The sequence below is a fragment of the Oncorhynchus kisutch genome, linkage group LG15, assembly GCF_002021735.2.
Source record: "Oncorhynchus kisutch isolate 150728-3 linkage group LG15, Okis_V2, whole genome shotgun sequence".
NCBI lineage: Eukaryota > Metazoa > Chordata > Actinopteri > Salmoniformes > Salmonidae > Oncorhynchus > Oncorhynchus kisutch.
In genome coordinates, this window is record NC_034188.2 from 1,593,348 (window position 1) to 1,621,064 (window position 27,717).

The 27,717-nt window shown below is 44.5% G+C and overlaps 1 protein-coding gene across 2 annotated transcripts in view; it reads right to left on the reverse strand.

The window, feature by feature from the left end:
- Positions 1–20,036, reverse strand: part of LOC109881869 (ATP-binding cassette sub-family B member 7, mitochondrial) — a 94,343-nt gene extending 74,307 nt beyond the window's left edge. Inside the window, exon 1 of one of the 2 annotated variants that reach the window (XM_031789466.1) lies at positions 19,857–20,036. In XM_031789466.1, coding sequence (XP_031645326.1) covers positions 19,857–19,997 — 141 coding nt within the window. In that variant the 5' untranslated portion in view covers positions 19,998–20,036. The remainder of the gene's footprint in view (positions 1–19,856) is intronic. The other variant, XM_031789465.1, reaches the window with a different exon arrangement.
- Between the last annotated feature and the right edge of the window lie 7,681 nt (positions 20,037–27,717).

Below are 27,717 nucleotides of genomic sequence, written 5' to 3' on the forward strand. Positions count from 1 at the left end.
CAGTTGAATGACAGATGCCTTTATCTAACTTTGATGGCCCTCCTCCTCCAGTAGACTGACCAGTGCTCCTCCTCCTCCAGTAGACTGACCAGTGCTCCTCCTCCTCCAGTAGACTGACCAGTGCTCCTCCTCCTCCAGTAGACTGACCAGTGCTCCTCCTCCTCCAGTAGACTGACCAGTGCTCCTCCTCCTCCAGTAGACTGACCAGTGCTCCTCCTCCTCCAGTAGACTGACCAGTGCTCCTCCTCCTCCAGTCATTAGTGTACAAGATGTACAACAGAGGAGAAAGCACACAGCCTTGAGGAGACCCCACACTAGTGGTGGGCTTGTCATCCCCCGAGTCCGTACATGTTAGAATCCCCTTTGGCAACGATTACAGCTGTACGTCTCTAAGAGGGATGACAGCTGAGAGTCTTTCTTGGTGCGTCTCTCAGACCGGGGTCTCCAACAAGTCCATCACCAGCTACCAGTAGTTCGCAGCCCACCAATGAGCAAATTGTCAAACAATTCTGAAAATACAAGCAATTTTCATGTATTCTCCCGCAAACGGTAACTAAGAAATCTCACAAGTAGGCCTATCAGACAGACTCCCAGCTACGCAACATTACCCCACCCCTAGTTAGCCACTATTGGCTTGAAAATCCAAACATAACACAATAACTGCCAATTCATTTCCAGCAATATTGGCCGTGTCTGTCTGTGTGGTGCACATGTAGACTTATGTCTATCACTCCATGTGAAGCCAGCTGATGTGATAACCTTCTAGAGGGTTGCCAGAAATACTTTCCCCAAACCTTCAATTAAAATGTTACCAGCGTATCTGGCAGAAGTATAGCATGAGGAAGTGCACTACATGACCAGAAGTATGTGGACACCTGCTTGTCTAACATCTCATTCCATAATCATGGGCATTAATATGGAGTTGGTCCCCCTTTGCTGCAATAACAGCCTCCACTCTTCTGGGAAGGCATTAATATGGAGTTGGTCCCCCTTTGCTGCTATAACAGCCTCCACTCTTCTGGGAAGGCTTTCCACTAGATGTAGGAACATTGCTGCTATAACAGCCTCCACTCTTCTGGGAAGGCTTTCCACTAGATGTAGGAACATTGCTGCAATAACAGCCTCCACTCTTCTGGGAAGGCATTAATATGGAGTTGGACCCCCCCTTTGCTGCTATAACAGCCTCCACTCTTCTGGGAAGGCATTAATATGGAGTTGGACCCCCCTTTGCTGCTACAACAGCCTCCACTCTTCTGGGAAGGCTTTCCACTAGATGTTGGAACATTACTGAGAGGGGACTAATGCCACAAGAGCATTAGTGAGGTTGGGCGATCAGGCCTAGCTCACAGTAAGCATTCCAACTCCAGAGAACCCGTTTTCACTGCTCCAGAGTCCGGTGAGATTTACACCAGCTGACGCTTGGCATTGGGCATGGTGATCTCAGGCTTGTTCTCGGCCATGGAAACCCATTTCATGAAGCTCCCGACGAACTTGTGCTGACGTTGCTTGAACATTAACATGAATTCATTAACATTTAATCTTTTATCTATTAAACTGGTTGTTGATCATTGCTAGGCAACCATTTACATTTAGATTTAAGTCAAAACTATAAATTCAGTAACATTCACACTCTTCTTGGTTAACAATACAGTGTAGATTTGGCCTTGTGTTCTAGTTTATTGTCCTGCTGAAAGGTGAATTCATCTCCCAGTGTCTGTTGGAAAGCAGACTGAACTAGGATTTCCTGTAGGATTTTGTGCGTGCTTAGCGCCATTCAACTATGCTTGACAATATGGAGAGTGGTACTCAGTAACGTGTTGTAGTGGAGAGTGGTACTCAGTAATGTGTTGTATTGGAGAGTGGTACTCAGTAACGTGTTGTATTGGAGAGTGGTGCTCAGTAACGTATTGGAGAGTGGTACTCAGTAACGTGTTGTATTGGAGAGTGGTACTCAGTAACGTGTTGTATTGGAGAGTGGTACTCAGTAACGTGTTGTATTGGAGAGTGGTACTCAGTAACGTGTTGTATTGGAGAGTGGTACTCAGTAACGTGTTGTATTGGAGAGTGGTACTCAGTAACGTGTTGTATTGGAGAGTGGTACTCAGTAACGTGTTGTGTTGGAGAGTGGTACTCAGTAACGTGTTGTGTTGGAGAGTGGTACTCAGTAACGTGTTGTGTTGGAGAGTGGTACTCAGTAACGTGTTGTGTTGGAGAGTGGTACTCAGTAACGTGTTGTGTTGGAGAGTGGTACTCAGTAACGTGTTGTGTTGGAGAGTGGTACCTAGTAATGTGTTGTATTGGAGAGTGGTACTCAGTAACGTGTTGTATTGGAGAGTGGTGCTCAGTAACGTGTTGTATTGGAGAGTGGTACTCAGTAACGTGTTGTATTGGAGAGTGGTACTCAGTAACGTGTTGGAGAGTGGTACTCAGTAACGTGTTGGAGAGTGGTACTCAGTAACGTGTTGTATTGGAGAGTGGTACTCAGTAACGTGTTGTATTGGAGAGTGGTACTCAGTAACGTGTTGTATTGGAGAGTGGTACTCAGTAACGTGTTGTATTGGAGAGTGGTACTCAGTAACGTGTTGTATTGGAGAGTGGTACTCAGTAACGTGTTGTATTGGAGAGTGGTACTCAGTAACGTGTTGTATTGGAGAGTGGTACTCAGTAACGTGTTGTATTGGAGAGTGGTACTCAGTAACGTGTTGTATTGGAGAGTGGTACTCAGTAACGTGTTGTATTGGAGAGTGGTACTCAGTAACGTGTTGTGTTGGAGAGTGGTACTCAGTAACGTGTTGTGTTGGAGAGTGGTACTCAGTAACGTGTTGTGTTGGAGAGTGGTACTCAGTAACGTGTTGTGTTGGAGAGTGGTACTCAGTAACGTGTTGTGTTGGAGAGTGGTACCTAGTAATGTGTTGTATTGGAGAGTGGTACTCAGTAACGTGTTGTATTGGAGAGTGGTGCTCAGTAACGTGTTGTATTGGAGAGTGGTACTCAGTAACGTGTTGTATTGGAGAGTGGTACTCAGTAACGTGTTGGAGAGTGGTACTCAGTAACGTGTTGGAGAGTGGTACTCAGTAACGTGTTGTATTGGAGAGTGGTACTCAGTAACGTGTTGTATTGGAGAGTGGTACTCAGTAACGTGTTGTATTGGAGAGTGGTACTCAGTAACGTGTTGTATTGGAGAGTGGTACTCAGTAACGTGTTGTATTGGAGAGTGGTACTCAGTAACGTGTTGTATTGGAGAGTGGTACTCAGTAACGTGTTGTATTGGAGAGTGGTACTCAGTAACGTGTTGTATTGGAGAGTGGTACTCAGTAACGTGTTGTATTGGAGAGTGGTACTCAGTAACGTGTTGTGTTGGAGAGTGGTACTCAGTAATGTGTTGTATTGGAGAGTGGTACTCAGTAACGTGTTGTATTGGAGAGTGGTACTCAGTAACGTGTTGTATTGGAGAGTGGTGCTCAGTAACGTGTTGGAGAGTGGTACTCAGTAACGTGTTGGAGAGTGGTGCTCAGTAACGTATTGGAGAGTGGTGCTCAGTAACGTATTGGAGAGTGGTGCTCAGTAACGTGTTGTATTGGAGAGTGGTACTCAGCAATGTGTTTTATTGGAGAGTGGTACTCAGTAATGTATTGTATTGGAGAGTGGTGCTCAGTAACGTGTTGTATTGGAGAGTGGTACTCAGTAATGTGTTGTATTGGAGAGTGGTACTCAGTAACGTGTTGTATTGGAGAGTGGTACTCAGTAACGTGTTGTATTGGAGAGTGGTACTCAGTAACGTGTTGTATTGGAGAGTGGTACTCAGTAATGTGTTGTATTGGAGAGTGGTACTCAGTAACGTGTTGTATTGGAGAGTGGTGCTCAGTAACTTGTTGTATTGGAGAGTGGTACTCAGTAACGTGTTGTATTGGAGAGTGGTGCTCAGTAACGTATTGGAGAGTGGTGCTCAGTAACGTGTTGTATTGGAGAGTGGTGCTCAGTAACGTATTGGAGAGTGGTACTCAGTAACGTGTTGTATTGGAGAGTGGTACTCAGTAACGTGTTGTATTGGAGAGTGGTACTCAGTAACGTGTTGTGTTGGAGAGTGGTACCTAGTAATGTGTTGTGTTGGAGAGTGGTACTCAGTAACATGTTGTATTGGAGAGTGGTGCTCAGTAACGTGTTGTATTGGAGAGTGGTGCTCAGTAACGTGTTGTATTGGAGAGTGGTGCTCAGTAACGTGTTGTATTGGAGAGTGGTACTCAGTAATGTGTTGTATTGGAGAGTGGTACTCAGTAACGTGTTGTATTGGAGAGTGGTACTCAGTAACGTGTTGTATTGGAGAGTGGTACTCAGTAACGTGTTGTATTGGAGAGTGGTACTCAGTAATGTGTTGTATTGGAGAGTGGTACTCAGTAACGTGTTGGAGAGTGGTGCTCAGTAACGTGTTGTATTGGAGAGTGGTGCTCAGTAACGTATTGGAGAGTGGTACTCAGTAACGTGTTGTATTGGAGAGTGGTGCTCAGTAACGTATTGGAGAGTGGTACTCAGTAACGTGTTGGAGAGTGGTACTCAGTAACGTGTTGGAGAGTGGTACTCAGTAACGTGTTGTATTGGAGAGTGGTACTCAGTAACGTGTTGTATTGGAGAGTGGTACTCAGTAACGTGTTGTATTGGAGAGTGGTACTCAGTAACGTGTTGTATTGGAGAGTGGTACTCAGTAACGTGTTGTGTTGGAGAGTGGTACTCAGTAATGTGTTGTATTGGAGAGTGGTACTCAGTAACGTGTTGTATTGGAGAGTGGTACTCAGTAACGTGTTGTATTGGAGAGTGGTGCTCAGTAACGTGTTGGAGAGTGGTACTCAGTAACGTGTTGGAGAGTGGTGCTCAGTAACGTATTGGAGAGTGGTGCTCAGTAACGTATTGGAGAGTGGTGCTCAGTAACGTGTTGTATTGGAGAGTGGTACTCAGCAATGTGTTTTATTGGAGAGTGGTACTCAGTAATGTATTGTATTGGAGAGTGGTGCTCAGTAACGTGTTGTATTGGAGAGTGGTACTCAGTAATGTGTTGTATTGGAGAGTGGTACTCAGTAACGTGTTGTATTGGAGAGTGGTACTCAGTAACGTGTTGTATTGGAGAGTGGTACTCAGTAACGTGTTGTATTGGAGAGTGGTACTCAGTAACGTGTTGTATTGGAGAGTGGTACTCAGTAATGTGTTGTATTGGAGAGTGGTACTCAGTAACGTGTTGTATTGGAGAGTGGTGCTCAGTAACGTGTTGTATTGGAGAGTGGTACTCAGTAACGTGTTGTATTGGAGAGTGGTGCTCAGTAACGTATTGGAGAGTGGTGCTCAGTAACGTGTTGTATTGGAGAGTGGTGCTCAGTAACGTATTGGAGAGTGGTACTCAGTAACGTGTTGTATTGGAGAGTGGTACTCAGTAACGTGTTGTGTTGGAGAGTGGTACCTAGTAATGTGTTGTGTTGGAGAGTGGTACTCAGTAACATGTTGTATTGGAGAGTGGTGCTCAGTAACGTGTTGTATTGGAGAGTGGTGCTCAGTAACGTGTTGTATTGGAGAGTGGTGCTCAGTAACGTGTTGTATTGGAGAGTGGTACTCAGTAATGTGTTGTATTGGAGAGTGGTACTCAGTAACGTGTTGTATTGGAGAGTGGTACTCAGTAATGTGTTGTATTGGAGAGTGGTACTCAGTAACGTGTTGGAGAGTGGTGCTCAGTAACGTGTTGTATTGGAGAGTGGTGCTCAGTAACGTATTGGAGAGTGGTACTCAGTAACGTGTTGTATTGGAGAGTGGTGCTCAGTAACGTATTGGAGAGTGGTGCTCAGTAACGTGTTGTATTGGAGAGTGGTACTCAGTAACGTGTTGTATTGGAGAGTGGTACTCAGTAACGTGTTGTATTGGAGAGTGGTACTCAGTAACGTGTTGTATTGGAGAGTGGTACTCAGTAACGTGTTGTATTGGAGAGTGGTACTCAGTAACGTGTTGTATTGGAGAGTGGTACTCAGTAACGTGTTGTATTGGAGAGTGGTACTCAGTAACGTGTTGTGTTGGAGAGTGGTGCTCAGTAACGTGTTGTATTGGAGAGTGGTGCTCAGTAACGTGTTGGAGAGTGGTGCTCAGTAACGTGTTGTGCTGGAGAGTGGTACTCAGTAACGTGTTGTATTGGAGAGTGGTACTCGGTAACGTGTTGTATTGGAGAGTGGTACTCGGTAACGTGTTGTGTTGGAGAGTGGTACTCAGTAACGTGTTGTGTTGGAGAGTGGTACTCAGTAACGTGTTGTGTTGGAGAGTGGTACTCAGTAACGTGTTGTGTTGGAGAGTGGTACCTAGTAATGTGTTGTATTGGAGAGTGGTACTCAGTAACGTGTTGTGTTGGAGAGTGGTGCTCAGTAACGTGTTGTGTTGGAGAGTGGTACTCAGTAACGTGTTGTATTGGAGAGTGGTGCTCAGTAACGTGTTGTATTGGAGAGTGGTACTCAGTAACGTGTTGGAGAGTGGTACTCAGTAACGTGTTGTATTGGAGAGTGGTACTCAGTAACGTGTTGTATTGGAGAGTGGTACTCAGTAATGTGTTGTATTGGAGAGTGGTGCTCAGTAACGTGTTGGAGAGTGGTGCTCAGTAACGTGTTGGAGAGTGGTGCTCAGTAACGTATTGGAGAGTGGTGCTCAGTAACGTATTGGAGAGTGGTGCTCAGTAACGTATTGGAGAGTGGTGCTCAGTAACGTATTGGAGAGTGGTGCTCAGTAACGTGTTGTATTGGAGAGTGGTACTCAGCAATGTGTTTTATTGGAGAGTGGTACTCAGTAATGTATTGCATTGGAGAGTGGTGCTCAGTAACGTGTTGTATTGGAGAGTGGTACTCAGTAACGTGTTGTATTGGAGAGTGGTACTCAGTAACGTGTTGTATTGGAGAGTGGTACTCAGTAACGTGTTGTATTGGAGAGTGGTGCTCAGTAACGTGTTGTATTGGAGAGTGGTACTCAGTAACGTGTTGTATTGGAGAGTGGTGCTCAGTAACGTATTGGAGAGTGGTGCTCAGTAACGTGTTGTATTGGAGAGTGGTGCTCAGTAACGTATTGGAGAGTGGTGCTCAGTAACGTATTGGAGAGTGGTGCTCAGTAACGTATTGGAGAGTGGTGCTCAGTAACGTATTGGAGAGTGGTGCTCAGTAACGTGTTGTATTGGAGAGTGGTGCTCAGCAATGTGTTTTATTGGAGAGTGGTACTCAGTAATGTATTGCATTGGAGAGTGGTGCTCAGTAACGTGTTGTATTGGAGAGTGGTACTCAGTAATGTGTTGTATTGGAGAGTGGTGCTCAGTAACGTGTTGTATTGGAGTGGTACTCAGTAACGTGTTGTATTGGAGAGTGGTACTCAGTAATGTGTTGTATTGGAGAGTGGTACTCAGTAACGTGTTGTATTGGAGAGTGGTGCTCAGTAACGTGTTGTATTGGAGAGTGGTACTCAGTAACGTGTTGTATTGGAGAGTGGTGCTCAGTAACGTATTGGAGAGTGGTGCTCAGTAACGTGTTGTATTGGAGAGTGGTGCTCAGTAACGTATTGGAGAGTGGTACTCAGTAACGTGTTGTATTGGAGAGTGGTACTCAGTAACGTGTTGTATTGGAGAGTGGTACTCAGTAACGTGTTGTGTTGGAGAGTGGTACCTAGTAATGTGTTGTGTTGGAGAGTGGTACTCAGTAACATGTTGTATTGGAGAGTGGTGCTCAGTAACGTGTTGTATTGGAGAGTGGTGCTCAGTAACGTGTTGTATTGGAGAGTGGTACTCAGTAGCGTGTTGTATTGGAGAGTGGTACTCAGTAGCGTGTTGTATTGGAGAGTGGTACTCAGTAACGTGTTGTATTGGAGAGTGGTACTCAGTAACGTGTTGTATTGGAGAGTGGTGCTCAGTAACGTGTTGGAGAGTGGTGCTCAGTAACGTGTTGTATTGGAGAGTGGTACTCAGTAACGTGTTGGAGAGTGGTGCTCAGTAACGTGTTGGAGAGTGGTGCTCAGTAACGTGTTGTATTGGAGAGTGGTACTCAGTAACGTGTTGTATTGGAGAGTGGTACTCAGTAACGTGTTGTATTGGAGAGTGGTACTCAGTAACGTGTTGTATTGGAGAGTGGTACTCAGTAACGTGTTGTATTGGAGAGTGGTACTCAGTAACGTGTTGTATTGGAGAGTGGTGCTCAGTAACGTGTTGTATTGGAGAGTGGTGCTCAGTAACGTGTTGTATTGGAGAGTGGTACTCAGTAACGTGTTGTATTGGAGAGTGGTGCTCAGTAACGTGTTGTATTGGAGAGTGGTACTCAGTAACGTGTTGTATTGGAGAGTGGTACTCAGTAACGTGTTGTATTGGAGAGTGGTACTCAGTAACGTGTTGTATTGGAGAGTGGTACTCAGTAACGTGTTGTATTGGAGAGTGGTACTCAGTAACGTGTTGTATTGGAGAGTGGTACTCAGTAACGTGTTGTATTGGAGAGTGGTACTCAGTAATGTGTTGTATTGGAGAGTGGTGCTCAGTAACGTGTTGGAGAGTGGTACTCAGTAACGTGTTGGAGAGTGGTGCTCAGTAACGTATTGGAGAGTGGTGCTCAGTAACGTATTGAGAGTGGTGCTCAGTAACGTATTGGAGAGTGGTGCTCAGTAACGTATTGGAGAGTGGTGCTCAGTAACGTGAAGTATTGGAGAGTGGTACTCAGCAATGTGTTTTATTGGAGAGTGGTACTCAGTAATGTATTGTATTGGAGAGTGGTGCTCAGTAACGTGTTGTATTGGAGAGTGGTACTCAGTAATGTGTTGTATTGGAGAGTGGTGCTCAGTAACGTGTTGTATTGGAGAGTGGTACTCAGTAACGTGTTGTATTGGAGAGTGGTACTCAGTAATGTGTTGTATTGGAGAGTGGTACTCAGTAACGTGTTGTATTGGAGAGTGGTGCTCAGTAACGTGTTGTATTGGAGAGTGGTACTCAGTAACGTGTTGTATTGGAGAGTGGTGCTCAGTAACGTATTGGAGAGTGGTGCTCAGTAACGTGTTGTATTGGAGAGTGGTGCTCAGTAACGTGTTGTATTGGAGAGTGGTGCTCAGTAACGTGTTGTATTGGAGAGTGGTGCTCAGTAACGTGTTGTATTGGAGAGTGGTACTCAGTAACGTGTTGTATTGGAGAGTGGTGCTCAGTAACGTGTTGTATTGGAGAGTGGTACTCAGTAACGTGTTGTATTGGAGAGTGGTACTCAGTAACGTGTTGTATTGGAGAGTGGTACTCAGTAACGTGTTGTGTTGGAGAGTGGTACCTAGTAATGTGTTGTGTTGGAGAGTGGTACTCAGTAACATGTTGTATTGGAGAGTGGTGCTCAGTAACGTGTTGTATTGGAGAGTGGTGCTCAGTAACGTGTTGTATTGGAGAGTGGTACTCAGTAGCGTGTTGTATTGGAGAGTGGTACTCAGTAGCGTGTTGTATTGGAGAGTGGTACTCAGTAACGTGTTGTATTGGAGAGTGGTACTCAGTAACGTGTTGTATTGGAGAGTGGTGCTCAGTAACGTGTTGGAGAGTGGTGCTCAGTAACGTGTTGTATTGGAGAGTGGTACTCAGTAACGTGTTGGAGAGTGGTGCTCAGTAACGTGTTGGAGAGTGGTGCTCAGTAACGTGTTGTATTGGAGAGTGGTACTCAGTAACGTGTTGTATTGGAGAGTGGTACTCAGTAACGTGTTGTATTGGAGAGTGGTACTCAGTAACGTGTTGTATTGGAGAGTGGTACTCAGTAACGTGTTGTGTTGGAGAGTGGTGCTCAGTAACGTGTTGTATTGGAGAGTGGTGCTCAGTAACGTGTTGTATTGGAGAGTGGTACTCAGTAACGTGTTGTATTGGAGAGTGGTGCTCAGTAACGTGTTGTATTGGAGAGTGGTACTCAGTAACGTGTTGTATTGGAGAGTGGTACTCAGTAACGTGTTGTATTGGAGAGTGGTACTCAGTAATGTGTTGTATTGGAGAGTGGTACTCAGTAATGTGTTGTATTGGAGAGTGGTACTCAGTAACGTGTTGTGTTGGAGAGTGGTACTCAGTAATGTGTTGTATTGGAGAGTGGTACTCAGTAACGTGTTGTGTTGGAGAGTGGTACTCAGTAACGTGTTGTATTGGAGAGTGGTACTCAGTAACGTGTTGTATTGGAGAGTGGTACTCAGTAACGTGTTGTATTGGAGAGTGGTACTCAGTAACGTGTTGTGTTGGAGAGTGGTGCTCAGTAACGTGTTGTATTGGAGAGTGGTGCTCAGTAACGTGTTGGAGAGTGGTGCTCAGTAACGTGTTGTGTTGGAGAGTGGTACTCAGTAACGTGTTGTGTTGGAGAGTGGTGCTCAGTAACGTGTTGTATTGGAGAGTGGTGCTCAGTAACGTGTTGGAGAGTGGTGCTCAGTAACGTGTTGTGTTGGAGAGTGGTACTCGGTAACGTGTTGTGTTGGAGAGTGGTACTCAGTAACGTGTTGTGTTGGAGAGTGGTACTCAGTAACGTGTTGTGTTGGAGAGTGGTACTCAGTAACGTGTTGTGTTGGAGAGTGGTACCTAGTAATGTGTTGTGTTGGAGAGTGGTACTCAGTAACGTGTTGTGTTGGAGAGTGGTGCTCAGTAACGTGTTGTGTTGGAGAGTGGTACTCAGTAACGTGTTGTATTGGAGAGTGGTGCTCAGTAACGTGTTGTATTGGAGAGTGGTACTCAGTAACGTGTTGGAGAGTGGTACTCAGTAACGTGTTGTATTGGAGAGTGGTACTCAGTAACGTGTTGTATTGGAGAGTGGTACTCAGTAATGTGTTGTATTGGAGAGTGGTACTCAGTAATGTGTTGTATTGGAGAGTGGTGCTCAGTAACGTGTTGGAGAGTGGTACTCAGTAACGTGTTGGAGAGTGGTGCTCAGTAACGTATTGGAGAGTGGTGCTCAGTAACGTATTGGAGAGTGGTGCTCAGTAACGTATTGGAGAGTGGTGCTCAGTAACGTATTGGAGAGTGGTGCTCAGTAACGTGTTGTATTGGAGAGTGGTACTCAGCAATGTGTTTATTGGAGAGTGGTACTCAGTAATGTATTGCATTGGAGAGTGGTGCTCAGTAACGTGTTGTATTGGAGAGTGGTACTCAGTAACGTGTTGTATTGGAGAGTGGTACTCAGTAACGTGTTGTATTGGAGAGTGGTACTCAGTAACGTGTTGTATTGGAGAGTGGTGCTCAGTAACGTGTTGTATTGGAGAGTGGTACTCAGTAACGTGTTGTATTGGAGAGTGGTGCTCAGTAACGTATTGGAGAGTGGTGCTCAGTAACGTGTTGTATTGGAGAGTGGTGCTCAGTAACGTATTGGAGAGTGGTGCTCAGTAACGTGTTGTATTGGAGAGTGGTACTCAGCAATGTGTTTTATTGGAGAGTGGTACTCAGTAATGTATTGCATTGGAGAGTGGTGCTCAGTAACGTGTTGTATTGGAGAGTGGTACTCAGTAACGTGTTGTATTGGAGAGTGGTGCTCAGCAATGTGTTTTATTGGAGAGTGGTACTCAGTAATGTATTGCATTGGAGAGTGGTGCTCAGTAACGTGTTGTATTGGAGAGTGGTACTCAGTAATGTGTTGTATTGGAGAGTGGTGCTCAGTAACGTGTTGTATTGGAGTGGTACTCAGTAACGTGTTGTATTGGAGAGTGGTACTCAGTAATGTGTGTATTGGAGAGTGGTACTCAGTAACGTGTTGTATTGGAGAGTGGTGCTCAGTAACGTGTTGTATTGGAGAGTGGTACTCAGTAACGTGTTGTATTGGAGAGTGGTGCTCAGTAACGTATTGGAGAGTGGTGCTCAGTAACGTGTTGTATTGGAGAGTGGTGCTCAGTAACGTATTGGAGAGTGGTACTCAGTAACGTGTTGTATTGGAGAGTGGTACTCAGTAACGTGTTGTATTGGAGAGTGGTACTCAGTAACGTGTTGTGTTGGAGAGTGGTACCTAGTAATGTGTTGTGTTGGAGAGTGGTACTCAGTAACATGTTGTATTGGAGAGTGGTGCTCAGTAACGTGTTGTATTGGAGAGTGGTGCTCAGTAACGTGTTGTATTGGAGAGTGGTACTCAGTAGCGTGTTGTATTGGAGAGTGGTACTCAGTAGCGTGTTGTATTGGAGAGTGGTACTCAGTAACGTGTTGTATTGGAGAGTGGTACTCAGTAACGTGTTGTATTGGAGAGTGGTACTCAGTAACGTGTTGTATTGGAGAGTGGTGCTCAGTAACGTGTTGTATTGGAGAGTGGTACTCAGTAACGTGTTGTATTGGAGAGTGGTACTCAGTAACGTGTTGTATTGGAGAGTGGTACTCAGTAACGTGTTGTGTTGGAGAGTGGTACCTAGTAATGTGTTGTGTTGGAGAGTGGTACTCAGTAACATGTTGTATTGGAGAGTGGTGCTCAGTAACGTGTTGTATTGGAGAGTGGTGCTCAGTAACGTGTTGTATTGGAGAGTGGTACTCAGTAGCGTGTTGTATTGGAGAGTGGTACTCAGTAGCGTGTTGTATTGGAGAGTGGTACTCAGTAACGTGTTGTATTGGAGAGTGGTACTCAGTAACGTGTTGTATTGGAGAGTGGTGCTCAGTAACGTGTTGGAGAGTGGTGCTCAGTAACGTGTTGTATTGGAGAGTGGTACTCAGTAACGTGTTGGAGAGTGGTGCTCAGTAACGTGTTGGAGAGTGGTGCTCAGTAACGTGTTGTATTGGAGAGTGGTACTCAGTAACGTGTTGTATTGGAGAGTGGTACTCAGTAACGTGTTGTATTGGAGAGTGGTACTCAGTAACGTGTTGTATTGGAGAGTGGTACTCAGTAACGTGTTGTATTGGAGAGTGGTACTCAGTAACGTGTTGTATTGGAGAGTGGTGCTCAGTAACGTGTTGTATTGGAGAGTGGTGCTCAGTAACGTGTTGTATTGGAGAGTGGTACTCAGTAACGTGTTGTATTGGAGAGTGGTGCTCAGTAACGTGTTGTATTGGAGAGTGGTACTCAGTAACGTGTTGTATTGGAGAGTGGTACTCAGTAACGTGTTGTATTGGAGAGTGGTACTCAGTAACGTGTTGTATTGGAGAGTGGTACTCAGTAACGTGTTGTATTGGAGAGTGGTACTCAGTAACGTGTTGTATTGGAGAGTGGTACTCAGTAACGTGTTGTATTGGAGAGTGGTACTCAGTAATGTGTTGTATTGGAGAGTGGTGCTCAGTAACGTGTTGGAGAGTGGTACTCAGTAACGTGTTGGAGAGTGGTGCTCAGTAACGTATTGGAGAGTGGTGCTCAGTAACGTATTGAGAGTGGTGCTCAGTAACGTATTGGAGAGTGGTGCTCAGTAACGTATTGGAGAGTGGTGCTCAGTAACGTGAAGTATTGGAGAGTGGTACTCAGCAATGTGTTTTATTGGAGAGTGGTACTCAGTAATGTATTGTATTGGAGAGTGGTGCTCAGTAACGTGTTGTATTGGAGAGTGGTACTCAGTAATGTGTTGTATTGGAGAGTGGTGCTCAGTAACGTGTTGTATTGGAGAGTGGTACTCAGTAACGTGTTGTATTGGAGAGTGGTACTCAGTAACGTGTTGTATTGGAGAGTGGTACTCAGTAATGTGTTGTATTGGAGAGTGGTACTCAGTAACGTGTTGTATTGGAGAGTGATGCTCAGTAACGTGTTGTATTGGAGAGTGGTGCTCAGTAACGTGTTGTGTTGGAGAGTGGTACCTAGTAATGTGTTGTGTTGGAGAGTGGTACTCAGTAACATGTTGTGTTGGAGAGTGGTGCTCAGTAACGTGTTGTATTGGAGAGTGGTGCTCAGTAACGTGTTGTATTGGAGAGTGGTACTCAGTAGCGTGTTGTATTGGAGAGTGGTACTCAGTAGCGTGTTGTATTGGAGAGTGGTACTCAGTAACGTGTTGTATTGGAGAGTGGTACTCAGTAACGTGTTGTATTGGAGAGTGGTGCTCAGTAACGTGTTGGAGAGTGGTGCTCAGTAACGTGTTGTATTGGAGAGTGGTACTCAGTAACGTGTTGGAGAGTGGTGCTCAGTAACGTGTTGGAGAGTGGTGCTCAGTAACATGTTGTATTGGAGAGTGGTACTCAGTAACGTGTTGTATTGGAGAGTGGTACTCAGTAACGTGTTGTATTGGAGAGTGGTACTCAGTAACGTGTTGTATTGGAGAGTGGTACTCAGTAACGTGTTGTGTTGGAGAGTGGTGCTCAGTAACGTGTTGTATTGGAGAGTGGTGCTCAGTAACGTGTTTGTATTGGAGAGTGGTACTCAGTAACGTGTTGTATTGGAGAGTGGTGCTCAGTAACGTGTTGTATTGGAGAGTGGTACTCAGTAACGTGTTGTATTGGAGAGTGGTACTCAGTAACGTGTTGTATTGGAGAGTGGTACTCAGTAATGTGTTGTATTGGAGAGTGGTACTCAGTAATGTGTTGTATTGGAGAGTGGTACTCAGTAACGTGTTGTGTTGGAGAGTGGTACTCAGTAATGTGTTGTATTGGAGAGTGGTACTCAGTAACGTGTTGTGTTGGAGAGTGGTACTCAGTAACGTGTTGTATTGGAGAGTGGTACTCAGTAATGTGTTGTATTGGAGAGTGGTACTCAGTAACGTGTTGTATTGGAGAGTGGTACTCAGTAATGTGTTGTATTGGAGAGTGGTGCTCAGTAACGTATTGGAGAGTGGTGCTCAGTAACGTGTTGTATTGGAGAGTGGTGCTCAGTAATGTAATTGGAGAGTGGTGCTCAGTAACGTGTTGTATTGGAGAGTGGTGCTCAGTAACGTGTTGTATTGGAGAGTGGTGCTCAGTAACGTGTTGTATTGGAGAGTGGTGCTCAGTAACGTGTTGTATTGGAGAGTGGTGCTCAGTAACGTGTTGTATTGGAGAGTGGTGCTCAGTAACGTGTTGTATTGGAGAGTGGTACTCAGTAACGTGTTGTATTGGAGAGTGGTGCTCAGTAACGTGTTGGAGAGTGGTACTCAGTAACGTGTTGTATTGGAGAGTGGTACTCAGTAACGTGTTGTATTGGAGAGTGGTACTCAGTAACGTGTTGTATTGGAGAGTGGTGCTCAGTAACGTGTTGTATTGGAGAGTGGTGCTCAGTAACGTGTTGTATTGGAGAGTGGTACTCAGTAACGTGTTGTATTGGAGAGTGGTGCTCAGTAACGTGTTGGAGAGTGGTACTCAGTAACGTGTTGTATTGGAGAGTGGTGCTCAGTAACGTGTTGTATTGGAGAGTGGTACTCAGTAACGTGTTGGAGAGTGGTACTCAGTAACGTGTTGTATTGGAGAGTGGTGCTCAGTAACGTATTGGAGAGTGGTGCTCAGTAACGTGTTGTATTGGAGAGTGGTACTCAGTAATGTGTTGTATTGGAGAGTGGTACTCAGTAACGTGTTGTGTTGGAGAGTGGTACTCAGTAATGTGTTGTATTGGAGAGTGGTACTCAGTAACGTGTTGTGTTGGAGAGTGGTACTCAGTAACGTGTTGTATTGGAGAGTGGTACTCAGTAATGTGTTGTATTGGAGAGTGGTACTCAGTAACGTGTTGTATTGGAGAGTGGTACTCAGTAATGTGTTGTATTGGAGAGTGGTGCTCAGTAACGTATTGGAGAGTGGTGCTCAGTAACGTGTTGTATTGGAGAGTGGTGCTCAGTAATGTATTGGAGAGTGGTGCTCAGTAACGTGTTGTATTGGAGAGTGGTGCTCAGTAACGTGTTGTATTGGAGAGTGGTGCTCAGTAACGTGTTGTATTGGAGAGTGGTGCTCAGTAACGTGTTGTATTGGAGAGTGGTGCTCAGTAACGTGTTGTATTGGAGAGTGGTGCTCAGTAACGTGTTGTATTGGAGAGTGGTACTCAGTAACGTGTTGTATTGGAGAGTGGTGCTCAGTAACGTGTTGGAGAGTGGTACTCAGTAACGTGTTGTATTGGAGAGTGGTACTCAGTAACGTGTTGTATTGGAGAGTGGTACTCAGTAACGTGTTGTATTGGAGAGTGGTGCTCAGTAACGTGTTGTATTGGAGAGTGGTGCTCAGTAACGTGTTGTATTGGAGAGTGGTACTCAGTAACGTGTTGTATTGGAGAGTGGTGCTCAGTAACGTGTTGGAGAGTGGTACTCAGTAACGTGTTGTATTGGAGAGTGGTGCTCAGTAACGTGTTGTATTGGAGAGTGGTACTCAGTAACGTGTTGTATTGGAGAGTGGTACTCAGTAACGTGTTGGAGAGTGGTACTCAGTAACGTGTTGTATTGGAGAGTGGTGCTCAGTAACGTATTGGAGAGTGGTGCTCAGTAACGTGTTGTATTGGAGAGTGGTACTCAGTAACGTGTTGTATTGGAGAGTGGTACTCAGTAACGTGTTGTATTGGAGAGTGGTACTCAGTAACGTGTTGTATTGGAGAGTGGTACTCAGTAACGTGTTGGAGAGTGGTGCTCAGTAACGTGTTGTATTGGAGAGTGGTGCTCAGTAACGTGTTGGAGAGTGGTGCTCAGTAACGTGTTGTGTTGGAGAGTGGTGCTCAGTAACGTATTGGATTGGATTTACCTCAAACATAACACTTTGTATTCAGGGCAAAAAGTGAATCACTTTGCCACATGTTCCACAGTATTATTTTAGTTTGCAAACAGGATGTATGTTTTGGAATATTTTTATTCTGTACAGGCTTCCTTCTTTTCACTGTCAATTTGGCTAGTATTGTGGAGTAACTGATCTATCCATAATTGTCTCCTATCACAACAAACTAACTGTTTTAAAGTGACCATTGGACTCATGAAGTTCCTGAGCGATTTCCTTTCTCTCCGGGAACTAACTAAGGACGGACACCTGTATCTTTGTAGTGACTGGGCGCATTGACACACCATCCAAAGCATAATTAACTTCAAGCTCAAAGGGATATTCAATGTCTACTCTTTATTTATACCCATCGATGCCCTTCTTTGCAATGAGGCAGTCATTCAAACATTATGTTAAACACCATTATTATAGTGAGTCCATGCAACTTATGCGCGTAGTTAAGCAAACGTTTACTCCTGAACTTATGTAGGCTTGCCATGATAAAAGGGTTGATACTGATTGACTCAAAACATTTCAGCCTTTCATTTTTTTAATTACTTTCATTGCGGCAATGTGTGGAACCGCTGTCATATATAAAAAAATATATATATTTTTTTTTTTATCAGTGACAGATGACCACTTGATTTAGGCTACATTATAGCACGCTAAATATTTATGATCAGTGACAGATGGGCAAATGAAGAGATATACCACCTCCTCTTACACTATTTTCTCAGCCAGAGAATTATCCAAATATACAAATGGAGATTGGGTAAAAAAACAAAAATCACATGGATTCAGACACAGGCTTTTGGTAAAGAGTAGGTTACTAAGCAACAGCGAGTGAAGAGCAAACTAATCGACTCGTTAAACTACATAACACGCCGTCTAAATGTTCAGATCGGTGATAATAAACAAGCTTACTAGACAAGATGGTCATGAGCAGCACTCACCTCAGCATAACATTTCTACAATCAGTATCCAAATGGAGATTGGGTGAAAATAAATCTCTGAAATTGATTTATCAAGAGGCTTGTCTCAAAGCAGTGTGAAACAGTGCTGAATAGTTGGCTCCACGCTGGAAGGCTATTGCCTCAAATTTATTATTTGGGCATTTCAGTAAGCCACAATTGTATGCCTTCAATTAGCCTCTATTCAAGTATTATTCTTTTTACATTGAGTTTAATTTATTCCCGAAGTAATTCTTTATGGATCCATCCAGTTGGGGTTGAGGAAACTGGCCATGTGGTGGGCTATGCAAAGAGATGGGTGACATTTAGCAGGTGTATTTTGACACTTTCTTTGTATTCATCATTTCTTACTCATTGTTAGGAAAAAAGTAGGATGTTTGGTCCTATACAGTGAGCGCCAACAGTATTGGTACAGTGACACATTTTGTTGTTTTGGCTCTGTTTTCCAGCACTTCGGATTTGAAATGATACAATGACAATGAGGTTCAAGTCAAGACTGTCAGCTTTAATTTGTGAGTATTTTCATCCATATGGGGTAAACGGTTTGCAAATTACAGCATTTTTGTACACAGTACAATAGTAGTACATGTACATAGTCCATTTTAGAGGACCCAAAGTATTGGGACAAATTCACTTGTGTATTAAAGTAGTAAGAAGTATTGCATTCCATATTCATGGCATGCAATGACTACATCAAGCTTGTGACAAATGTGTTGGGATGTATTTGCTATTTGTTTGGATTGAGTTTCAGGTTATTTTGTGCCCAATAGGAATGGTAAATAATGTAGTATACGAATAGACTTTCTAAATACGGATAATCCTGAGAAAGTTACTGTCGCAGTTTTGCACAGATGCATACAGCTATGGGTGACTCCATCCGCTGAAACTACACTTCCGCTACGCTTCCCAAATTACGTTTACACACAGGTGTTCAGAGCTAGATAGCTAATTGGAACAGGTGGTCGCCACTTGTCTCCGTAAATAAGCGCAGAAACATGGAGATATGGCCGTGTGGGAACCCTAACATTGAGTGTATTCATTAACCTTTATGACTTCTGGCTGAAAGATAAGGACCCTTATGCGCCCAAAACCGAGACACGTTCATGTTCAGACCGAGCGTCAGGCATCTTAACAAAACTCCCCATTCAGAAGACGCCTTCATCCAATGACTTATGGGACTGAGAGTCCATGATCAAGGGCTAAACCAACCCATTTCAGGTGTCAGGAACACATTGACAGGGTTTGTGGTGGAAAACATTTTTACAACCTTTAAGAGAAGATTTTAGGCATCAAGAGCTAGCTATGTGCCAGAATATCCAGGATCAATGCAATTGAACCGTTATATCACCACAGTGACAGTGTTGCTCAACAACAGTGAGTAAAGCATGTCATCGTACCAGTAGTATTAGCTGGCTTACAACCTGGGTGTAATCATTAGTCCAAACAGTTTATTGGACAAATTCCCAGTAGGTCCCTGTCCATTTCGTTCGCTTCCGTTTAAGAAACGTTTCGCAACACCAAGCGGGAAGAGGAAAATGGTGTACGTATGTATGTGTGTGTATATGCATGGGTATATGTATATGTGTGTGTATATGCATGGGTATATGTATGTGTGTATGTATATATATATATATATATATATATATATATATATGCGTGTAGGTGTGTAAGTGGGTGCTGTTTTTCTTGCTTCTGTTCTGTGTGTCTCTGTTGTTGTCTCTGTTGTTGTCTCTGTTGTTGTCTCTGTTGTTGTCTCTGTTGTTGTCTCTGTTGTTGTCTCTGTTGTTGTCTCTGTTGTTGTCTCTGTTGTTGTCTCTGTTGTTGTCTCTCTTAATATGGGTGAAAATTGTGAAATTCGAATAAAAATACTGTTCCAAAAACTAAGCCCATGGTGTCTGTCACGTGCAGCTATTATCAGTTGGTCCACGGGTGGGATGCGCAGTCTTATATCACGGGACAGACTGCACTGACACGCTGTACTTTGTCAGTTCTGAAGTAGGCAGGTAGGGTAGCGGTTACGAGCAAGTAAACGAAAGGTTTCTGGTTCGAATCCCCGAGCCGACTGGGTAAGCTAACCATAGCTACTTATGGGATGTTATCCAAGTAACTTAATCTAGTTAATGTCGAAATTACTTTCACTTTAATCTCAACTTGAAGCCAAACATCGACAGCCATGGCAATCTTGTGAAACAACGCACCACAAACTTGGTTAACTTTCTGACTAATACAACTTCACACCCAGTCACCCCAAACTAGCTAACTTTATAACATTATGATGGACACTTGTCTAAGAGCAGTATCCTTCCTCCCCTCTCCAGGTTAATACTCACCAAATAAGTCGTCTGTTGCTTCCCATTCGGTGTGTTACCTCCTCTCCAAATATGATACGAACTTGTATGTTGGAGTAAAGTAGTAAATGTTTGTCTTTGCAAGTGGAGTCCACATTTCAGCTGTACCACCAGCGGCGCCATCTTGCCAGAGGAAGGCGGGTTCCATAGTCAACGACGTTACGTCACAGCAATGAGATAGATATTTCACCGGATGTATAAATGTGAAGCATCCGCTTGGCGTTACCGCGGAGGAAGCCCAGTTGTATTCATAAATGGTAAATTCACAAATAAAATAAAAACACTCTTCCATGTTTTCTATAAGGAATTCTAGCAGTACATTAAGACCATTATACATTATTCTAATAAGGAAGCTGTTAAAACAATCAATATGTGTTTCCTTTATGGTATTTGTATAATCTATAATTTGTTGTACCCCCTAGCATATGATATCATTGTCTATTTATGTACTTATTGTAAGTATACAGACATTTCTACATTGGTAATAAAAATATAAATACATGTAAAAAGGAAGCCCAGATGCAGGCATTGGGAGACGCTGGACCGAGATGGACTTGGTAGAAATTTCTGCAAAACTTCTCATCGATGATATATTTGATGTTAATAAAATGTTCTGTTCCCAAAACTATAATTTATTACGAACAGAGTGGACTAGGTTTTGTAGACTTTACTTTTTGCATTAAAAAATAAATGGCGTTGTTTAGAAGGAGTGCAAAGAGAAATGTTGTTATTGGACACAAGCGCTTCACAGAGTAGGCGTTCCCTAACGGAAATATGCGCATGCGTGCCAGAACGCGCCAATAGGATCTTGCCTGTTCTGCCCACTGTGACTCATTTGTTCCCATTTGAAACGAGGGGCTGGGGTCTCTTCGTTATTAAAATCTTTGGTTACATTATTTCCGATTAGAGCGAACGTTTGCCCCGTTCGCCATTCATTCCTTTTTTAAAGGAATAAAATCATAATAGCTATCTATGTGGCTATTTCGCAACATTTGGTCATTATATACCTAATTAAATAACATAACGTTTATTTCGTTGTTCAGCTTGGAAAATAGGTTTTACTCTTGTGATTGATAAGATTTCTAAACATACTTCAGTAAAAGTATTGATGGAAAGTTACTAAAGTAAAAGTGAAAGTCACCCAGTAAAATAATACTTGAGTAAAAGTCTAAAAGTATTTGGTTCTAAATATACTTAAGTACCAAACGTAAATGTAATATGTAAAATATATTTATGTATCAAAAGTAAAAGTATAAATCATTAAAAATGTATTTTATTAAGCAAAGCAGATGGCACCATTTTCTTGTTTTTAAAATGTACAGATAGCCAGGGGAACACTCCAACACTGACATAATGCTTTATAGCCTCTACACTGATGGACATAATGCCTTATAGCCTCTACACTGATGGACATTATGCCTTATAGCCTCTACACTGATGGACATAATGCCTTATAGCCTCTACACTGATGGACATAATGCCTTATAGCCTCTACACTGATGGACATAATGCCTTATAGCCTCTACACTGATGGACATAATGCCTTATAGCCTCTACACTGATGGACATTATGCCTTATAGCCTCTACACTGATGGACATAATGCCTTATAGCCTCTACACTGATGGACATAATGCCTTATAGCCTCTACACTGATGGACATAATGCCTTATAGCCTCTACACTGATGGACATAATGCCTTATAGCCTCTACACTGATGGACATAATGCCTTATAGCCTCTACACTGATGGACATAATGCCTTATAGCCTCTACACTGATGGACATAATGCCTTATAGCCTCTACACTGATGGACATAATGCCTTATAGCCTCTACACTGATGGACATAATGCCTTATAGCCTCTACACTGATGGAAATATCAGTTGATGGAAATACATGTTTGACTGGTCATGGTTATCCTTCTATTCCTTCTATCCTCCTACTGGTTGGATGAATTTGGGATCTATTGGCCCACAACTGTCCCAGAGTCTGTTTAGGCTGTTTCTTTCTCAACAACCTGGCATATAGAAAAGGTAGCCTAAACTTTTTTAAAACCCATTGGCTTAACAAGAAAGTGGCAAGGGGAATCACCAATATAACCCTGTTACACTAACAGGCTTTGATAGCCCAACTGGATAGCTAAAAGGCTTGATAGCTAACAAACTAACAAGTTAACAAGCTTGATAACTCAATTGGATAGCTATTAGGTGTCAGGTAAGACCCAAATTCAGACTGTTGAAGTAACAATGTTTATTACGGCAACAGGGGCAGGCAAACGAGAGTTCAAGGCAGGCAGGGGTCGATAATCCAGAGTAGAGGCAAAGGTACAGGACGGCAAGCAGGCTCAGAGTCAGGCAGGTGGGCTCAGAGTCAGGCAGGGGGGTTCAGAGACAGGCAGGTGGGCTCAGAGTCAGGTAGGTGGGCTCAGAGTCAGGGTCAGGCAAGGGGGGCTCAGTCAGGACAGGCAGGTGGGCTCAGAGTCAGGGTCAGGCAAGGGGGGCTCAGAGTCAGGGGCAGGCAGGTGGGCTCAGAGTCAGGACAGGCAGGTGGGCTCAGAGTCAGGACAGGCAGGTGGGCTCAGAGTCAGGACAGGCAAGGGTCAAAACTAGGAGGGCAAGAAAAAGAGAGACAGGGAAAAACAGGAGCTGAGACAAAATGCTGGTTGACTTGACAAACAAGATGAACTGGCAGCAGACAAACAGAGAACACAGGTATAAATACCCAGGGGATAAAGGGGAAGATGGGGGATACCTTGAGGGGTTGGAGACAAGCACAGGTTAAACAGATCAGGGTGTGACAATAGCTAACAAGCTAGATCACTCTGCTGGATAGCTAACACATTAACAAGCTAGATCACTCAGCTGGATAGCTAACACATTAACAAGCTAGATCACTCAGCTGGATAGCTAACAAATTAACAAGCTAGATCACTCAGCTGGATAGCTAACACATTAACAAGCTAGATCACTCAGCTGGATAGCTAACAAATTAACAAGCTAGATCACTCAGCTGGATAGCTAACACATTAACAAGCTAGATCACTCAGCTGGATAGCTAACAAATTAACAAGCTAGATCACTCAGCTGGATAGCTAACAAATTAACAAGCTAGATCATTCAGCTGGATAGCTAACAAATTAACAAGCTAGATCATTCAGCTGGATAGCTAACAAATTAACAAGCTAGATCACTCAGCTGGATAGCTAACAAATTAACAAGCTAGATCACTCAGCTGGATAGCTAACAAATTAACAAGCTAGATCACTCAGCTGGATAGCTAACAAATTAACAAGCTAGATCATTCAGCTGGATAGCTAACAAATTAACAAGCTAGATCACTCAGCTGGATAGCTAACAAATTAACAAGCTAGATCACTCAGCTGGATAGCTAACAAATTAACAAGCTAGATCATTCAGCTGGATAGCTAACACATTAACAAGCTAGATCATTCAGCTGGATAGCTAACAAATTAACAAGCTAGATCACTCAGCTGGATAGCTAACAAATTAACAAGCTAGATCATTCAGCTGGATAGCTAACACATTAACAAGCTAGATCATTCAGCTGGATAGCTAACACATTAACAAGCTAGATCATTCAGCTGGATAGCTAACAAATTAACAAGCTAGATCATTCAGCTGGATAGCTAACACATTAACAAGCTAGATCATTCAGCTGGATAGCTAACACATTAACAAGCTAGATCATTCAGCTGGATAGCTAACACATTAACAAGCTAGATCACTCAGCTGGATAGCTAACACATTAACAAGCTAGATCACTCAGCTGGATAGCTAACAAATTAACAAGCTAGATCACTCAGCTGGATAGCTAACAAATTAACAAGCTAGATCATTCAGCTGGATAGCTAACAAATTAACAAGCTAGATCATTCAGCTAAATTAACAAGCTAGATCATTCAGCTGGATAGCTAACAAATTAACAAGCTAGATCACTCAGCTGGATAGCTAACAAATTAACAAGCTAGATCACTCAGCTGGATAGCTAACAAATTAACAAGCTTGATAAATCAGATCAAATTTATTTGTCACATGCGCCAAATACAACAGTAAAATGCTTACTTACCTAACCAATGCAGTTTAAAAAAGTCAATGTGCGGGGGTTAGTCGAGGTAATTGTGGTAATATGTGCATGTGTCACGCTCTGACCTTAGCTCGTTTGTTTTGTCTTTGTTTTAGTATGGTCAGGGTGTGGGTTGGGGTGGGTTGTCTGTTTGTTTTAGTATGGTCAGGGTGTGGGTTGGGGTGGGTTGTCTGTTTGTTTTAGTATGGTCAGGGTGTGGGTTGGGGTGGGTTGTCTGTTTGTTTTAGTATGGTCAGGGTGTGAGTTGGGGTGGGCAGTCTATGTTCCTTTTTCTACAATTTGGTATTTCTGTGTTTGGCCTGGTATGGTTCTCAATCAGAGGCAGCTGTCAATCGTTGTCCCTGATTGAGAACCATACTTAGGTAGCCTGGTTTTCCCTTTGAGTTGTGGGTGATTATTTTCTGTAGTGTATGTTCACCATTAAAGAACTGTTTCGGTTATCGTTTTTCGGAGCGTTTCGGAGTATTCGTTTTCATTAAAAGGCATAACTTACCACGCTGCACCTTGGTCCTCCTCTCCTCTTTCTCCCAACGACGAACGTTACAGCATGCAGGTAGAGTTATTGAAGTGACTATGCATAGATACTAACAGAGAGTAGCAGAAGTGTAAAGGGCAATGTAAATAGTCTGGCTAACCATTTGATTAGCTGTTCAGGAATCTTATGGCTTGGGGTAGAAACTGTTTAGAAGCCTCTTGGACCTAGACTTGGCGCTCCGGTACCGCTTGCCATGCGGTACAGAGATAACAGTCTATGACTAGGGTGGCTGGATTCTTTGACAATCGTTAGGGCGTTCCACTGACACCGCCTGGTATAGAGGTCCTGGATATCAGGAAGCTTGGCCCCAGTGATGTACTGGGCCGTACGCACTACCCTCGGTAGTGCCTTGCGGTTGGAGCTCGAGCAGTTGCCGTACCAGACAGTGATGCAACCAGATAGTGCAGCTGTAGAACCATTTGAGGATCTGAGGACCCATGCCAAATCTATTCAGTTTCCTGAGGGGGAATAGGTTTGTCGTGCCCTCTTCATGACGGTCTTGGTGTGCTTGGACTATATTAGTTTGTTGGTGATGTGGACACCAAGGAACTTGAAGCTCTCAACATGTTCCACTACAGCCCCGTCGATGAGAATGGGGGCATGCTAGGTCCTCCTTTTCCTGTAGTCCACAATAATTTCCTTTGTCTTGATCACGTTGAGGGAGAGGTTGTTGTCCTGGCACCACACTGCCAGGTCTCTGACCTCCTCCCTATAGGATGTCTCATCGTTGTCAGTGATCAGGCCTACCACTGTCGTCAGCAAACTTAATGATGGTGTTGGAGTCATGCCTGGCCATGCAGTCATGAGTGAACAGGGAGCACAGGAGGAGACTAAGCACACACCTCTGAGGGGCCCCCGTGTTGAGGATCAGCGGGGCGGATGTGTTGTTACCTATCCTTACCACCTGGGGGCGGCCCGTCAGTAAGTCCAGGATCCAGTTGCAGAGGGAGGTGTTTAGTCCCAGGGTCCTAAGCTTAATGATGAGTTTTGAGAGAACTATGGTGTTGAACACTGAGCTGTAGTCAACGAATAGCATTCTCACATGGGTGTTCCTTTTGTCCAGGTGGGAAAGGGCAGTGTGGAGTGCAATAGAGATTGCATCATCTGTTGATCTGTTGGGGCGGTATGCAAATTGGAGTGGGTCCAGGGTTTCTGGGATAATCGTGTTGATGTGAGCCATGACCAGCCGTTCAAAGCACTTCATGGATACAGACGTGAGAGCTACGGTTTAGGCAGGTTACCTTGGTGTTCTTGGGCACAGGGACTATGGTGGTTTGCTTGAAACATGTTGGTATTACAGACTCAGACAGTGAGAGGTTGAAAATGTCAGTGAAGACAGTGTCAGTGAAGACATGGTAGTTGGTCAGCGCATGCTCGGAGTACACGTCCTGGTAATCCGACTGGCCCTGCGGCCTTGTGGATGTTGACCTGTTTAAAGGTTTTACTCACACCGGATACAGAGAGCGTGATCACACAGTGATCCGGAACAGCTGATGCTCTCATGCATGTTTCAGTGTTACTTGCCTCAAAGCGAGCATAGAAGTAATTTATCTCGTCTGGTACGCTCGTGTTACTGGGCAGCTTGCGACTGTGCTTCCCTTTGTAGTCTGTAATAGTTTGCAAGCCCTGCCACGGTTCTCTTGTGGTGAAGGAGAGTTGGACCAAAATGTGGCGTGTAGATTGCGATCCATGTTTAATAAACAAACGTAAAACACGAATCAATACAAACACTACAAAAACAAAGAACGTAATGAATGTAACGAAAACCGAAACAGCCCTATCTGGTGCAAACACAGAGACAGGAACAATCACCCACAAACACACAGTGAAACCCAGGCTACCTAAATATGGTTCCCAATCAGAGACAATGACTAACACCTGCCTCTGATTGAGAACCATATCAGGCCAGACATAGAAATAGACAAACTAGACAATGAAACATAGAATGCCCACTCAGCTCACACCCTGACCGACCAAAACATAGAAATATACAAAGTAAACTATGGTCAGGGTGTGACAGTACCCCCCCCCCCCAAGGTGCGGACTCCGGCCGCAAAACCTGAACCTATAGGGGAGGGTCTGGGTGGGCATCTGTCCGCGGTGGCGGCTCTGGTGCTGGACGTGGCCCCCACTTCACCGTATTCTTCCCCCACCTTGTCCGCTTCCGTGACCTCCTAGCCACGGCAACCCTACTTAATAACACGGGACAGAGGGGCAGCTCGGGACAGAGGGGCAGGTCGGGACAGAGGGGCAGCTCGGGACAGAGGGGCAGCTCGGGACAGAGGGGCTCTTCAGACTCCGACAGCACAGGAGAGGAGGAAGGCGAATCTGGAAGAGTCTGGCTGACTGACGGATCTGGAAGAGTCTGGCAGACTGGCGGGTCTGGAAGAGTCTGGCAGACTGGCGGATCTGGAAGGGTCTGGCAGACTGGTGGATCTGGAAGAGTCTGGCAGACTGGAAGATCTAGAAGAGTCTGGCTGGCTGGTGGATCCTGGCTGACTGGCAGATCTGGAAGAGTCTGGCTGACTGGCAGATCTAGAAGAGTCTGGCTGGCTGGCGGATCCTGGCTGACTGGCAGATCTGGAAGAGTCTGGCTGACTGGCGGATCTGGAAGAGTCTGGCTGACTGGCGGATCTGGAAGAGTCTGGCTGACTGGCAGATCTGGAAGAGTCTGGCAGACTGGCGGATCTGGAAGAGTCTGGCTGACTGGCGGATCTGGAAGAGTCTGGCTGACTGGCGGATCTGGAAGAGTCTGGCTGACTGGCGGATCTGGAAGAGTCTGGCTGACTGGAGGATCCTGGCAGACTGACGGCTCTGGCTGCTCCATGCTGACTGGCGGCTCTGGCTGCTCCATGCTGACTGGCGGCTCTGGCTGCTCCATGCAGACTGGCAGCTCTGGCAGCTCCTTGCAGACTGGCAGCTCCTTGCAGACTGGCAGCTCCTTGCAGACTGGCAACTCCTTGCAGACTGGCAGCTCCGGCTGCTCCATGCAGACTGGCAGCTCTGGCTGTTCCATGAAGACTGACAGCTCTGGCTGCTCCATGCAGACTGGCTGCTCTGGCTGCTCCATGAAGACTGACAGCTCTGGCTGCTCCATGCAGACTGGCAGCTCTGGCTGCTCTATGCAGACTGGCAGCTCTGGCTGCGCTAAACATGCAGGAGACTCCGGCAACGCTGTAGAGGCGGAAGGCTCTGGCAGCGCT